The sequence below is a fragment of the Hyperolius riggenbachi genome, chromosome 6, assembly GCF_040937935.1.
Source record: "Hyperolius riggenbachi isolate aHypRig1 chromosome 6, aHypRig1.pri, whole genome shotgun sequence".
In the NCBI taxonomy this organism is placed as follows: domain Eukaryota; kingdom Metazoa; phylum Chordata; class Amphibia; order Anura; family Hyperoliidae; genus Hyperolius; species Hyperolius riggenbachi.
In genome coordinates this window covers 319,535,860-319,550,971 of record NC_090651.1, presented here as the reverse complement: position 1 = coordinate 319,550,971, position 15,112 = coordinate 319,535,860, and the positions used below count along the sequence as shown (strand labels likewise).

Below are 15,112 nucleotides of genomic sequence, written 5' to 3'. Positions count from 1 at the left end.
AGGGTCTTTGAGTCATTTCCATCGGCTTTTTATCTAGTGTTCTTTGGAAATTAAGAGATGCAATTATAGATAATCGGAGCTATTCTTTGCGGTTAATGACCTTCTATTATCCGTTCCTGGCCATTTCGTCCTAATTGTCCTAAACATTGCCCACGTGATCTATGGGTAGGAAGGCGTACCAGCCTGTGGTTCCCTTGTAACCTGTATGCAATTAACAACCGGTCGTAAAAGTTGACAGTTAATAAAAGTCAGGGATAGCAATAATCGAGGTCCTGGCATGGTGAGACTTGTAGGACGGTTGACGCAGTGGCATATTGAGAGCTTGAAGCCTCCGTGGTAGTTCATTTGTATTCTACCTCCACTGGCGGTTTTACAAATATTGTATCTGATACGTGGGAGAAACAACATGAATCTCAGCCCTGGGATATGGGGAGAGCTTGCATCTAATTAGAGTAGGCTGTCTAGTGCCGAGCAGGGGTGCGACACAGTCTACTGGAAGAGATCAAAGGCAGTAAATGATTAGAATTTCCTAAACACGATGATGTTATTTCTAAGCTCAGTACTGTAACTCAAATATCTCCTATTTGCAGAAATGTATAATTCATTTCCCCCTTCCGCTTGAAGCATAAACTTTGGTGTAAAAGGGAAGGCTTGGTTGCCTTGAACGCTCTTTTCTGTCTACCTTCCTCTGCGTGTTGCTTGCTAAATTGTATCCTGATGGCATTTTAGCTGCTCGAATGGACAGATTGTCATGAATCTAGGAGCCAGTGAGCCCAAATGAGCAGCCGGCATCCATGTTTTAGAGAATCAGAGAGAACAGGTGGCTCAACAAAGTTAGTTGGCAGCTATTTTTTTCTAAGAAACATCGGCAACTTTTACATCAAGGTAGTCTAGGCTGAATAACATGTGGTGGTCTATAAATAATATAAGGGGAATACTCAGAGATGGGCAAAATAATGACTCTAATCTAACCTGGCAACAGGTGTAAGGCCTCAAGAGGGTAACAGGTTAGGCACCATTTGTGATAGTTGAAGCACACTGAATACCTGACTCCTGAATTTTATTCAGAAAGTGTTTTTTTACTTATTTTTGCATATATACATTGCACTTTGGAAGGATCTTCTTATTCCGAAAAATCCAAGAACTGTATTATATACCGGATACATAACGTGGATATAAAGGCATTGTTTAAGACTTTGGAACACTATTGTTAACTTTTGTAGACCATGCATACATCAAGTAGTGATGACCCCAGCTTCAGCCAAAGCTCCCCACCTCTGGGTCGCAAGGCACGATGGAAAGGAGTCTACCGAGGACGTTGGGGGGTGGCAGACAGCTGTTCTTTCAGTGGGATGCAACATAACTCTGAAGAGCAAGGGCCGAGGGAGGCCAAAAAGGAGAACAAAGTTATAGTACTGTATCTGGACCTCTCTTTTCTCTTACTTTTAGAACTCAAGAAGATGAGTATGACACGCGGCTGCCTGCTCTGCATCAAGATCACCATGTTCATCTTCAACCTCATCTTCTGGGTGAGTACAGAGCCTAAGTGTTATGAGCTTTACTGTTGGGTTGTATTTTCCGATTGTCTGACCTCCTTGCTGTACTTATCATGTACTGAGATGCTCAGTTCTCTCGCTTATATGTGAATCCAGTGCAGATTGGAATTGGGCCAAACAAATTTGGTAGGAACTGTCGTTGGCTGGCTCAACTCCAAGGGGCATACAATTTGCATGCAAGTCAGAAAAATTAGCATTTTGTTGACCATGTGTAACCATGACATAGTGTGTCCTCTATGGGCTGGCTTTATATTAGGCAGTAAAACTGGCATGAGCCACTGATGTGACAGTGACCCTGATGCATCAGGCCCAACGGCTTGTTGGATATGCCCATGGCCGTGTTCCCATGAGTGTGGGTGCAGTGCGCATGCACAAGTACATTCTGTGCATCCCCAGCAGCTTCTTGCTACTGCATATGTGCAACCGAAACAATGGTGGGGTCAAGGGTGATCTGAGAAGCTTCTGCCAATAACTTTAACGTCTTTCTCCTGAAGAGAGAGGTATATGGAAGTTGCCATATTTATTTCCTTTTAGGTAATACCAGTTGCCTGGCTGGCCTGCTGATCCTCTGCCTCTTATACTTTTAGCCACAGACCCTGAACAAGCATGCAGCAGATCAGGTGATATTATTGTCAAATCTGACAAGATTAGCTGCGTGCTTGTTCCTGGTGTTCTTCAGACACCGCTGCAGCCAAATAGACCAGCATGCATGCCAGGCAACTGGTATTGCTTAAAATGAAATAAATATGGCAGCCTTTTATTTGCTTTAGAGGGATCATGCAGTGGATCCAAGTTTTTGATTCTTCATCTCTATCCTGAAACAGTACTGTTATTTACTTTGCAAAAGTTCTCCTCCTCCTCCACAATCCAGCCAGCTGAAATTTGTGGTGAAACTTAACAATAGCATGGTAGGCTCTGCAATTCTGTTCAGCCTATCTGCTAACTTTCACTTTACTACCTTTTTTATTATGACCCTTCTGCTCTGCTGTGTGTAGCCCTTTGCTTTTTTCAGACATCACTGAACACACAGAGAAGCTATCTTGTCTCTGCACGCACAAGAGCAGACAGTATGACTCATCAGAAGGGATAAGTATGGAGTTAGCAGAAAGGCACAGCAGTGCTGTGTATTGAACTGTGCTGTGGCCAGATTTCAAAGTAAAAGAAACAGCAGCAGTCCTTTTAGCAAGCTGTTCCCTTTTAGGATATACATATGGATTCATATACTTATATCCAGTACAGGGTTCCTCTAAATCCAGGACTGCATTCTGAAGGTCTGCCATGCACTGTAAAGCTGTTTACACACCTTACAGTATATAACTGTTCCCTGAAATTATCATTCTTCATTGTTTTAAGTGACCATTTATAAATATATATATAATATATAGGCAGCAAAGCAAACACTCACCTGTCCACCGACACGTGTTTTCTCTTCACCATGGGGGGCTCCTCGCTGTCTCCTCTCTCCAGGACATCTATGTTCCACCATTAAACACTAGAGGCCAAACACTGGCGCCACTATGGCATGTACCTTACGTGACCACTAGAGGCCTCTAGTTGTTGTTACGTGACACAGGTGTCCTGGGAGAGGAGACACAGCAGAAAGTGCTGGCGGACAGGTCAGAGAAAGATTTGTCCCTAAATCAGCCCTCCACCTGTCCAACCCTGCCACCAATCAAGCGATAACTTCTGTCCGACGCAATCAACCAAATCAATCGATTTTGGCTGCAAATGTATCATTTTTGGCATTGATTTCTAGCAGATACGATCAAATTATCGAATCGGCCTAATATCCATGGAGAATATCAACCAGTATATGGCCATCTTAAGAACTGGTGGCACAGTTCTCCCTGCAGAGTAGTCTAACAGCCAGTAGAAGCTTTGTTTCCCTGTGTTATGCTGCCAGTGGGTGGCTAGAATGCTCCTCTTTTCTTGTAAAGGTACCCACAAACTAAACAATCTTAATTGTACAATTTTACCCAATCTATGTAGCAGAATGGTAAACAATGAATATACAGTACTTTGAATGGATACCATATGTAGCCCCTCTTATTACATAAAAAAGAAGTACGATTTTACAATCCAGATTTTATCATTAGTGGGTATTTTTCTTTACTTGGTGGCAGGTGTATTGTAACCAGGAACTTCAGCAGGCTTATATATTGAATGCTTTATGAAGGCTGCCACACATTATACAATTAAAAACAAGAAATAACCCTGTTTATAAAATATTCAATATTTTCAGCATTCAGACCTATTTTAAAGCAAACTTGTCAGGAGAGCAATATGAAAGCAGCCATTGCTGATTTTCCCAGAAATCCTTGCTCTCTGCCTAATCAGTGATGAACTAAAAGCTTGAGTAATATGAAACTTCTGGTTTCTGGAACTAGAACTTTTCAGGGCGGGGCTAATGACATCCAGGAATTGATACTGAAAGGACAACTGAAGTGAGAGGGATATGGAGGCTGTCATATTTATTTCCTTTTGAACAATACCAGTTGCTTGGCAGCCCTGCTGATTTATTTGGCTGCAGTAGTGTCTGAATCACACCTGAAACAAGCATGCAGCTAATATTGTCAGATCCAGGGGCGTAGCAATAGCAATAGCAGCTGCTACGGGGCCCTGGAGCAGAGGGGGCCCAGGTGGTACTTAAAGAGAACCCGAGGTGGCTTCCTAATAACGAAATCCGCACACAGAGGCTGGATCTGCCTATACTGCCCAGCCTCTGTTGCTATCTCAATCCCCCCTAAGTTCCCCCTGCGCTCTGCTATCCCCCATAAATCACAGCCTGTCGACACGCAGCGTATCGCAGCGGGCTGTGTTTACCTCTGTAGTGTCACTCTGCGTGCTCCCCCGCCTCCTGCATAGCTCCTGTCCCTGCCCGCGTCCCTTCCCTCCCCGCTGATTGGAGGGAAGGAACGCGGGCGGGGACTGGAGCTATGCAGGAGGCGGGGGGAGCGGCGAGAGTGACACTACAGAGGTAAACACAGCCCGCTGCGTGTCGACAGCGGCGGCTGTGATCTATGGGGCATAGCAGAGCGCAGGGGGAACTTAGGGGGGATTGAGATAGCAGCAGAGGCTGGGCAGTATAGGCAGACCCAGCCTCTGTGTGCGGATTTCATACATAGGAAGCCACCTCAGGTTCTCGTTAATGTATTCACCATAAACGTTCTTGTGTTTCTCCACCCTGACTTTGTATCAGTGCCCATGAACTATGTGCAATGTTAATTGTATAAGAATGTAAATTGCCTAATAAGCTAATATCCATAGGCTGGGGGCAGGTGGCGATGCTTAACGGACCACTATTGCAAAAATCTGAAAATGTAAGATACATGAAAACACACTCAAATAAAAAGTAAATTTCTTCCATAGTAAAATGAGCCATAAATTACTTTCCCCTTATGTTGCTCTCAGTAGGTAGTAGAAATCTGACAGAATCGACATGTTTTGGAGTAGCCTATCTTGCCATGGAGGGTTCTCAGGGTTTTCTTTATTTTCAAACGCACTTAGTGAATGGTGGTTGCTCTGTCTAATTGCCAAAAAGTGTGCAGCGAGCACAGAGGCTGGCCAGCATCATTGTATAAATCCTTTTCAGGGAATGTCTTTGTAAAGAATAAAGTCCATGCTGATAATCCCCTATGGAGAGATGGACTAGCACAAAACCTGTCGGTAATGTCAGATTTCTACTACCTACTGTAAGTGACAGCAACATAGGAGAGAAGTAATTTATGGCTCATTTTATTCTGGAAGAAATGCACTTCTTATTTGTATATGTTTACATGTATTTTAAATTTTACATTTTTTTCGTGATAGTGGTCCTTTAAGGCCCGGTTCACATTAGCGTTTTTTTGTGGAACGTAACTGGAACGAATGTGAAAGGATCCAATGTTAACCTATGGATCCATTCACATGCGTTCGTTGGTACGGATATGTTCCGTATGTTCCGTTCCCCAGACCTAAAAAATGCAGGCCCTAATTTTCCGGACCGTTCTGCCCAGCGGATCGGAACCGGACAAAAGATGCTGCAGCATTGGGGCAATGGGAAACGGAACGTTTCTTCGCACTAGTGAAGAAACAAACAGTTCCACGGGGGATGGGGGGATGCAAACCTGATCGGCGAGCGGGTGAGGGAGGGTGCAGCAGCCGGGTGGGTGGGTGAGGGAGGATAAAATACATACCTAATGCTCTTTTGAAGCCAGCGGTAGGGGCTTCCGTCTTCTTCTGCGTCATATGACTACATGACGCGTCATGTGACTAGTCACATGACGTGCTGTGTAGTCACAGCGGAAGAAGAGGAAGCCTCTACCGCCAGCTTCAAAAGAGCATTAGGTACGTATTTAATGGCAAACTGAGTGAAAACTGATCCGATCGATCGTTGATCAGATCTGTGGGCAGTGTGCACAGAGCCATCCGGATCCGGTCAAGCGGAGACCGGATCCGTTTGGATCAAAACGCGAATGTGAACCGGGCCTAAGAGTGCCTACGTCTGAGGGCTCCATGAAAGTTTTGCTATGGGGTCTCTAGCTATGCCACTGGTCAATAATGTCAGAAACATCTGATCTGCTGTATGCTTGTCCAGGGTCTATGGCTAAAAGTATTAGAGGCAGAGGATCAGCAGGAAAGCCAGGCAACTGGTAATGCTTATAAGGAAATATCCCTCTCGCTTCAGTTGTCCTTTAATTGATAGGTGCATACCAATTGTGATGAACATCCTGCAAAGATCAGGTTCCTGCCACACTGGGATATTTATATTTTGCCGTATTCTTTGCTCCTCACTGTATGTGTCGCTCCTCTGTACTGCTCTCTCATACAGAAATCTGTAGGCTTCCCTCATCTGGGTACCTGTTGCAGATGAATGAATTATGGCTGAAAGGAAGCACACGACGGTCAGGGGAGTAACAGTTTCTGAAAAAGGTCACCAATAGCTGCCTCCATATTTCTCTGCTGACAGGTCTCCCTTAAGATCAGGCTGTATGTTTTAGCCTGAGTACACTGCATAAAATCGTTCTGTTCCTGTGAATATTTTGGCAAGATCACCAAGGTTTTCTTTGTTTTATTGCATATACTCCTTAAAGAGACTCCGTAACAAAAATTTCATCCGGTTTTCTTCCACCCTACAAGTTACAAAATCTATTCTAATGTCCTCTGGCTTACTGCAGCACATTCTACTATCACCATCTCTGTAATAAATCAACTTATCTTTCTCTTGTCAGACTTGTCGGCCTGTGTCTGGAAGGCTGCCAAGTTCTTCAGTGTTGTGGTTCTGCTATGAACTCCCCCCTCCATGCCCCTCTCTGCACACTGCCTGTGTGTTATTTAGATTAGTGCAGCTTCTCTCTGCTCTATTATCTTTTACAAGCTGGATAAATCCTCCTCTGAGCTGGCTGGGCTTTCACATACTGAGGAATTACATACAGGCACAGCTGTCTGCACTCTGCAGGAAGAAACAGCCTGACACTTCAGTGGAAGATAGCCGCAGGGGGAAAGAAACAAACAAATGATCTCTTGAGATTAAAAAGGAAGGCTGTATACAGCCTGATTGTGTATGGATGTATTTTCTATGTGTGGACATACTGTACATCAATCTACTTCCTGTTTTGGTGGCCATTTTGTTTGTTTATAAACAAACTTTTTAAAACTGTTTTTAACCACTTTTAATGCGGCGGGGAGCAGCGAAATTGTGACAGAGGGGAATAGGAGATGTCCCCTAACGCACTGGTATGTTTACTTTTGTGCGATTTTAACAATACAGATTCTCTTTAAAGGATACCCTAGCGCAACATTAAATTAAAAACAGAAGGAGCAGGGATGTTTAGTGGGCACTGCTCATGCCCAACGCTCCCCCTGTTCTCCTCCGGTACAGCCTAATGACCCCCTGAACTTAATTCCTGGTCGGGGTGGTAGCAGCTGACTGCGCAGGCGCTGCCTGGCGGCGCACGTCCTTTGATCATGCGCCCGTGGACCAAAGCGATTTGCGCAGGCGCACAATGTAGTTGTGACATCACAACTATGTAGAGTGCCTGCGCAGAGTGCTCCCGGCCGTGACCCCGACCAGGAAGTGAATTCGGTGGGCATGAGGAGAGCCCACTAAACATGCCTGCTCCTCACTTTTTGAATTTAATGTTGCGCTAAGGTATCCTTTAACCACCCTGGCGTTCTATTGGTGGATACGCAGCACTATTTTTTTAATATTTTTTTTCAATCATGTAGCTAGCCTAGCGATAGCTACATGATGCCCCCCTCCCTTTCGCATCCCTCCCACCCCTCCGATTGCCGCCAGCGCTATTACCCATAAGGAAATCCCGTTCTGAACGTGATTTCCTTTAGGGCTTCCACCGTCGCCATGACGACGATCGTGATGACGTCATCGACGTCGTGATGTCAGACAGAGTTCCGATCCACCCCTCAGCGCTGCCTGGCACTGATTGGCCAGGCTGCGAAGGGGGGGGGGGGGGCAGCGGTTTTGCGGCGCATTGGCGGCGAGCAGCGGCGATCGTCCCCAACACGCAGCAAGCAAAGTGCTTGCTGCGTGTTTTAAAAAATTTTTTTTGAAAATCGGCCCAGTGGGGCCTGAGCTGAGCTCGTCCATACCGCCAAGGATGTTAAAGGCCACCTGAAGTGACAGGCACATGGAGGCTGCCATATTTATTTCCTTTTAAACAATACCAGTTGCCTGGCATCCTGCTGATTTTTCTGGCTTCAGCAGTGTCTGAATAACACACCTGAAATAAGCATGTGGCAAATCTAGTCAGACTTCAGTCTGAAACATCTGATGTACATGCTTGTTCAGGGTATATAGCTAAAAGTAATAGATGCAAGGGATACGCAGGACAGCCAGGCAATGTGCATTGTTTAAAAGGACATAAATAGGTCAGCGTCCAGATCCCTCTTACTTTCAGGTGTGCCTTAATACAGTAGGCACCATTATTAGCTGTGAATCAAGATGTACTAAGCATTGAATGCTAGTTCAAGCTGTTTAATGCTGTTTGTTTCAGCAATTTAAAAAATACATTTCTAGCAGCAGGTTGTAAGCGAGGATAAAAGTATATAAAGAATAAATGCAAATTTCAGCATTATAACACTCCGGAGGGTAGTTTTACTTTATGTATCATAAAACTCTTCTTTACCTGGCTGGTTCATAAAAGTTCATGGATTTTCTTTTTTTTCTGAAAGCATTTATTAGTAATATGTTTCATATTTTTAATATATACAAATTCTTTTAAAATACCTTTTAGTGTTTTTAGTAAGTAAAAAAAAAAAAAGTAAATTCTTGGTGTAGCAGTTGATCGTTGTTGATCTCAAGGGAAACTAGCAGTTTCTGTTTGATTTGACCTCTCCCTTCCCTCAGTCTGCACCCAGCCCACTCCAGTGATGTAAGTAGCAGATAGGGTGGTAGTAGCCAGACTCATTGGTGGCTGAGGTGGGTGGGTCCTCAGCAAGTAGTTATTCCCTCCACCCTGCTTCTTACCTCAATGCAGGGGCGGGGGTCAGACTGAGGGAGGGGAGAGAATGAGGTGAGCAGGAACTGGCAGTCTGCAGTAGAGATGGGAAGTTCGGATCTTTTCAATGATTCGGATGATTCGAATCGGATCATTGAAAAGACCTGGATCTTTGATCCGAATCTCGGATCATTTTACTAGGGAAGCATTCGGGGGTGAAATGACTAGCAGGACAGGACTTTTCCTGTGGTGGACAGAGAAAGGGAGGGGGGTGGACACACAGAGAAGGGGAGATGGTGGACAGAGAAGGGCAGGGAGTGGACAGAGAAGGGAGGAGGGACAAGCAGGGAGCAGAAATGTTTGCACACAATACCCACATGCTGTAATCATATGCTTTACATATATTTCACCTTTATGTTCATCTGTATACTTTGAATGCAAATGTCGCACAGTGAAAGAAAGCATTCCCCAAAGCATTCCCAGAAGTGAAGTGCAGCTGTTTAGAGCGAGTGCAGGAAGATCATATTGCCCTGCAATCACAGTACCTGCCCTTCTAGCCCAGCACGCTGTCTGCAAAGTTACTGAGCTGTGCTTCTGAGCCAAAACTGTCCCATTTGTTTACTGTGCACAACTATGGAACAGACAGCCTATAATGAGCAGCACATTACAGCCAGTACGTGTGCTCTACACATATCTGGCAGTGGCACCCATGTCCCCTCTCTCTGATCTACCTGTCGCTGCAAGGCTGGCTCCCCTCTAACTGAGCGATCCATCTCTCTGCTCTGCTTCCAGGACCCCGCTGCCCGCTGAGAGGGGGGTGCCACTCCTGGCTCCACCCCCTTTGTGAACCAAATCGTTCATTTTGATGATCCGGATGATTCGACTCACAAAAGAGATTCGGATCAAAGATCCGAATCGTTCATGATCCGGACAACACTAGTCCTGCTTCTTTCACAAAATGGAGCATTCCTGTGCTCTTGAAGTGCTTTTCCTGATATGCAGATCCAGTCCCTGTCACATCCAATACAGACTTCTGCACCTATGCTGCGGCTGTAGTATTATTGAATGGAGCTTCCGAGCAGGGAAGGAGACACAATGGGGCTCAAGGCAAGATAGTAGTTTTAGTTCCCCTATAGTCTTTTTGATAATGTAAGGGGGTAGAAGGGTCAACAAAGGTGGTTGCTGGGCTCTTTGATGCCATTTAGGCCCCAGGCACCTGCCTCAGGTACCTTGTAAATGATCCTGCTCTTGTTTCCAAGAATGTAGCCTGACTTACTATTTATTTTTTGTGGAGTGACTACAGAAAAGGCCAACTCCAGGCATATGAATTTAAGCAGAGCTGAAGGGATTAATGCGACCCTCTTATGCTTTCCACACAAGTGAAGTCAGATTTGTGAAACAAGAAATTTTAGCTTAGCTTGGTTGCAATCCTCTTTTCAAAACAATGTGTCACTATTAAAATATATGAGGTGTACTGATGAACTGGATGGAAAAAAAGGAATCTTTCTGTATTTCAATTTAAAACACTTTATTTTCCATTTTTCTGTCAAGTTTGATATGATAGGGCAGAGAACACATTTGCCCAATTGTAGATAAATGTAGCAGGCTTTGCTTAAAGTCCTGCTATTGGCATTTGGGTGGCACTTTATAATATGAACTGCACCAGTCAGCAACCAGCAACTCCTGCTAAAGCCCCAGTCAGCACCCAGCAACTCCTGCTAAAGGCCCAGTCAGCACCCAGCAACTCCTGCTAAAGGTCCAGTCAGCACCCAGCAACTCCTGCTAAAGGACCAGTCAGCGCCCAGCAACTCCTGCTAAAGGACCAGTCAGCACCCAGCAACTCCTGCTAAAGGTCCAGTCAGCACCCAGCAACTCCTGCTAAAGGCCCAGTCAGCACCCAGCAACTCCTGCTAAAGGTCCAGTCAGCACCCAGCAACTCCTGCTAAAGGACCAGTCAGCGCCCAGCAACTCCTGCTAAAGGCCCAGTCAGCGCCCAGCAACTCCTGCTAAAGGCCCAGTCAGCGCCCATCAACTCCTGCTAAAGCACCAGTCAGCGCCCAGCAACTCCTGCTAAAGGCCCAGTCAGCACCCAGCAACTCCTGCTAAAGGCCCAGTCAGCACCCAGCAACTCCTGCTAAAGGCCCAGTCAGCACCCAGCATCTCCTGCTAAAGGACCAGTCAGCACCCAGCATCTCCTGCTAAAGGACCAGTCAGCACCCAGCAACTCCTGCTAAAGGACCAGTCAGCACCCAGCAACTCCTGCTAAAGGACCAGTCAGCGCCCAGCAACTCCTGCTAAAGCACCAGTCAGCGCCCAGCAACTCCTGCTAAAGCACCAGTCAGCGCCCAGCAACTCTTGCTAAACACCAGTCAGCACCCAGCAACTCCTGCTAAAGGTCCAGTCAGCGCCCAGCAACTCCTGCTAAAGCACCAGTCAGCGCCCAGCAACTCTTGCTAAAGCCCCACTCAGCAACTCCTGCTAAAGGCCCAGTCAGAACTCAGCAACTCCTGCTAAAGGCCCAGTCAGAACTCAGCAACTCCTGCTAAAGGACCAGTCAGCACCCAGCAACTCCTGCTAAAGGACCAGTCAGCACCCAGCAACTCCTGCTAAACACCAGTCAGCACCCAGCAACTCCTGCTAAACTCCTGCTATAGCCTCAGTCAGCACCCAGCAACTCCTGCTGAAGCCCCAGTCAGCACCCAGCAACTCTTGCTGAAGGCCCAGTCAGCACCCAGCAACTACTGCTAAAGGCCCAGTCAGCACCCAGCAACTCCTGCTGAACACCAGTCAGCGCCCAGCAACTCCTGCTAAAGGACCAGTCAGCGCCCAGCAACTCCTGCTGAAGGCCCAGTCAGCGCCCAGCAACTCCTGCTAAAGGACCAGTCAGCAGTTTAAAAAATATCTTTGAGTAGAATCCTTTATATTGTGAAGGATCAAAACACAGTCCTCTTTAAGGGCAGTCCACCTTGCCCACCAAGACTAGTATATTGCTTTAGAAAAGGACTCGTATAATTGACGCAATCTCAAAACTATGGAAATTTTTTTTTATAGAAAAAACTTTATTGACACATATACAAAAAAGGTATATCCAAAAAAGAGAAGAATATAAAAACACAGTTCTTCAGTATCAAATAGTGGGTCCTCATAGAGCCAAGAACACAAGAACAATATCTGGTTTGACTTGGTAAATAGTTGTAGCTTTACGGGTATTTACTTTTCAAGGCAACGACATGTTCGTTTCGGGCTTTTGTATGAATGTATGTGTGCCCTTCATCAGGCCATGATACCCAGCTCTATAGATAAAAACAGCAAACAACAACACATTAGAAATCACAGGATACATTTCCTCAAGGAAAAATCAAGAAATAATCACATCTTAAGCCTTTAGGTGTATAAGGTTCTTGGATTGAACCTGGCATATACGCCATAAACCTTGCCTGGCGGTGGGTTCTCTTTCTGTGATTATTTCTTGATTTTTCCGTGAGGAAATGTATCCTGTGATTTCTAATGTGTTGTTGTTTGCTGTTTTTATCTATAGAGCTGGGTATCATGGCCTGATGAAGGGCACACATACATTCGTACAAAAGCCCGAAACGAACATGTCGTTGCCTTGAAAAATAAATACCCGTAAAGCTACAACTATTTACCAAGTCAAACCAGATATTGTTCTTGTGTTCTTGGCTCTATGAGGACCCACTATTTGATACTGAAGAACTGTGTTTTTATATTCTTCTCTTTTTTGAATATACCTTTTTTGTATATGTGTCAATAAAGTTTTTTCTATAAAAAAAAAATTTCCGTAGTTTTGAGATTGCGTCAATTATATGAGTCCTTTTCTAAAGCAATATACAAAGCACCAGTCAGCACCCAGCAACTCCTGCTAAAGCACCAGTCAGCACCCAGCAACTCCTGCTGAAGCACCAGTCAGCACCCAGAAACTCCTGCTAAAGACCCACTCAGCACTCAGCAACTCCTGCTAAACACCAGTCAGCACCCAGCAACTCCTGCTAAACACCAGTCAGCACCCAGCAACTCCTGGTAAACACCAGTCAGCACCCAGCAACTCCTGCTAAAAACAGTCAGCACCCAGCAACTCCTGCTAATACCCCATTCAGCATCATCCTACTGTTCAGAGCACAGACTGATCTCTCTGAAGGTTGCAGTGAGCAGCTCTGGAGGTCTGTGCTACAGGAAGTAAGGAATTCTGTCCAGATCTTTATATAAAGTGAATTAGTTGAGGTCAGCTAATGGCAGATCTTCTACACAGGTAAAAACAAGCTCTGCCACTTAGTGCCTACACTAGAAAAATACTTGTTCCTGGAATAGGGATTTAATGATTTTGCTTCTCAGCATTCAAAACCCATATTCTGTCAGTACATTACCTTTTAATTGCCTGCAGTACCTCCACAGTAAACATACGGGAAAGGGTGCAAAACTTAACCGGCTGTTGGTGACATAAAACAATATAATTCTATGGTTTTTATATATTTTTTTTTACTATTGCTTTTTAGATGTAAACAGCTTTTAGGTACGCAGCCCCAAGACACAATGTGCTTCTCTCCGATTTCACGCGGCGAAAGAAAAATAGCCTGAAAGGAGCTCAGTAATGGCTTTTCCCCTTGAAATAATCACCATGTAGTCATTATAAAATATTGGAAGTGGTGCTATAAGTCTGATTAGAATTACTGTTCACCCTGCCAGCAGCTACAGAGGTGTTTATTAAGTTTACTGTGCATTCAGTGGAGCATGAAATTCACAGCAATACCTTCCAGCTCACTGCATACATTCCGCTGAATATAATTTTTATGATTGCTGTAGGTCTTTGGGGTATTAATTTCCACAGGACTGCTGTGGATGCAGATTGGAGCCGTGTGGAGATGAGGTATCACCGGTGTGATTGATCAGTGAACTTGTCTGGTCCGGGAGAAAAGGATTCTGGGAGTGGACAATAATAGGCATCTGTATTACAGCGTTTATCTGTGTTTCTTTTTTCTCTTCCAGCTTGGAGGATGCGGCATTCTTGGGGTCGGCGTTTGGCTGGCGGTTACCCAAGGGAAATTCGCCACCCTCTCCATTTCCTTCCCTTCGCTCTCTGCCGCCAGCCTCTTCATGGTGACTGGGTCCGTCATAATGGTGGTGGGGTTCATCGGGTGCCTGGGTGCCGTGACAGAACACCGCTGCCTCCTGCTGTCGGTAAGTAGGCAGCGGCTATTAGGCCTGAAAGATAAATCGAATTTAAACCGAAATCGTGATCACCAACATCACAATTTCGGAATCGTCAAAGCTGCAATTATCGCGATCACGTCATTTTCACATGGGGGAAGTTTGAATCCACTTCTTCAAACTTCCCCCAAGTCCAAGCGCGTGCGGCCCGCAGCGTTGGACATACCTTCCGCACGAGTCCAACGCTGTCCATTATCTATCACCATATGCCGGCTCTTGTGCTTGGCAAAACTCCGGGTTCCTGTATGTCACATAACATACAGGAAGTATTCCGTGCATTAGAGCCTGCAGGAGGCGAAGTGGATAGACGGGCATCACTGGACTCGTGCTTGAAGCTATGTCCAGAAATGGTGCTGCTTGGGGGACAGAGGAGACACAGAGCTGACACAGAGACAGTGTGGGCACAAAGACACAAAGGGGGCAAGAGAGAGACCCAGAGGTGGCATAAAGAGGCAAAGGGGGCACAAAGAGAGACAGGGGGACAGAGGGGGAACAAACAGGCAAAGAGGGAGAACAGCTTGATTTGGAGGAAATCGTAATCGAATCGAAATCGCAATTTCAGACAGAAATCGCTCAATTCAATTTTTTCTCAAAATCGTTCAGGCCTAGCGGCTATCCATCCAGGTGGTTGTACACTGCTGCGTTGATGTGGATTGGTATGCAAGTCATTAAAGACCAACTGAACCTAAAGTTGAAATAGCAAAATTCTAAAAGCAATCGGGCTTATTGGAGTATATTGTCCTTATCACTGTTGGAAATGATCTTTGTTTTTAATTGAAAGGTCCTTTGTGTGGCTGTGCCTGCTGCAGCTGTGCAGTCATCCTTACAGACTTAACGTAAACCCGAGATGCATGGGAGAAACGTTTTTGTTTGTTTTTTATATTTACCTGGGGCTTC

At 45.4% G+C, this 15,112-nt stretch overlaps 1 protein-coding gene across 2 annotated transcripts in view; it reads left to right on the top strand.

Moving 5' to 3' along the window:
- The window catches only part of LOC137521716 (tetraspanin-4-like), a 181,149-nt gene that overhangs the window by 113,829 nt on the left and 52,208 nt on the right, over positions 1 to 15,112 (top strand). Inside the window, exons 3-4 of one of the 2 annotated variants that reach the window (XM_068241373.1) lie at positions 1,450 to 1,529; positions 13,994 to 14,185. In XM_068241373.1, coding sequence (XP_068097474.1) covers positions 1,461 to 1,529; positions 13,994 to 14,185 — 261 coding nt within the window. In that variant the 5' untranslated portion in view covers positions 1,450 to 1,460. Of the gene's footprint in view, positions 1 to 606; positions 1,530 to 13,993; positions 14,186 to 15,112 lie in introns of those variants that run through there. The other variant, XM_068241372.1, reaches the window with a different exon arrangement.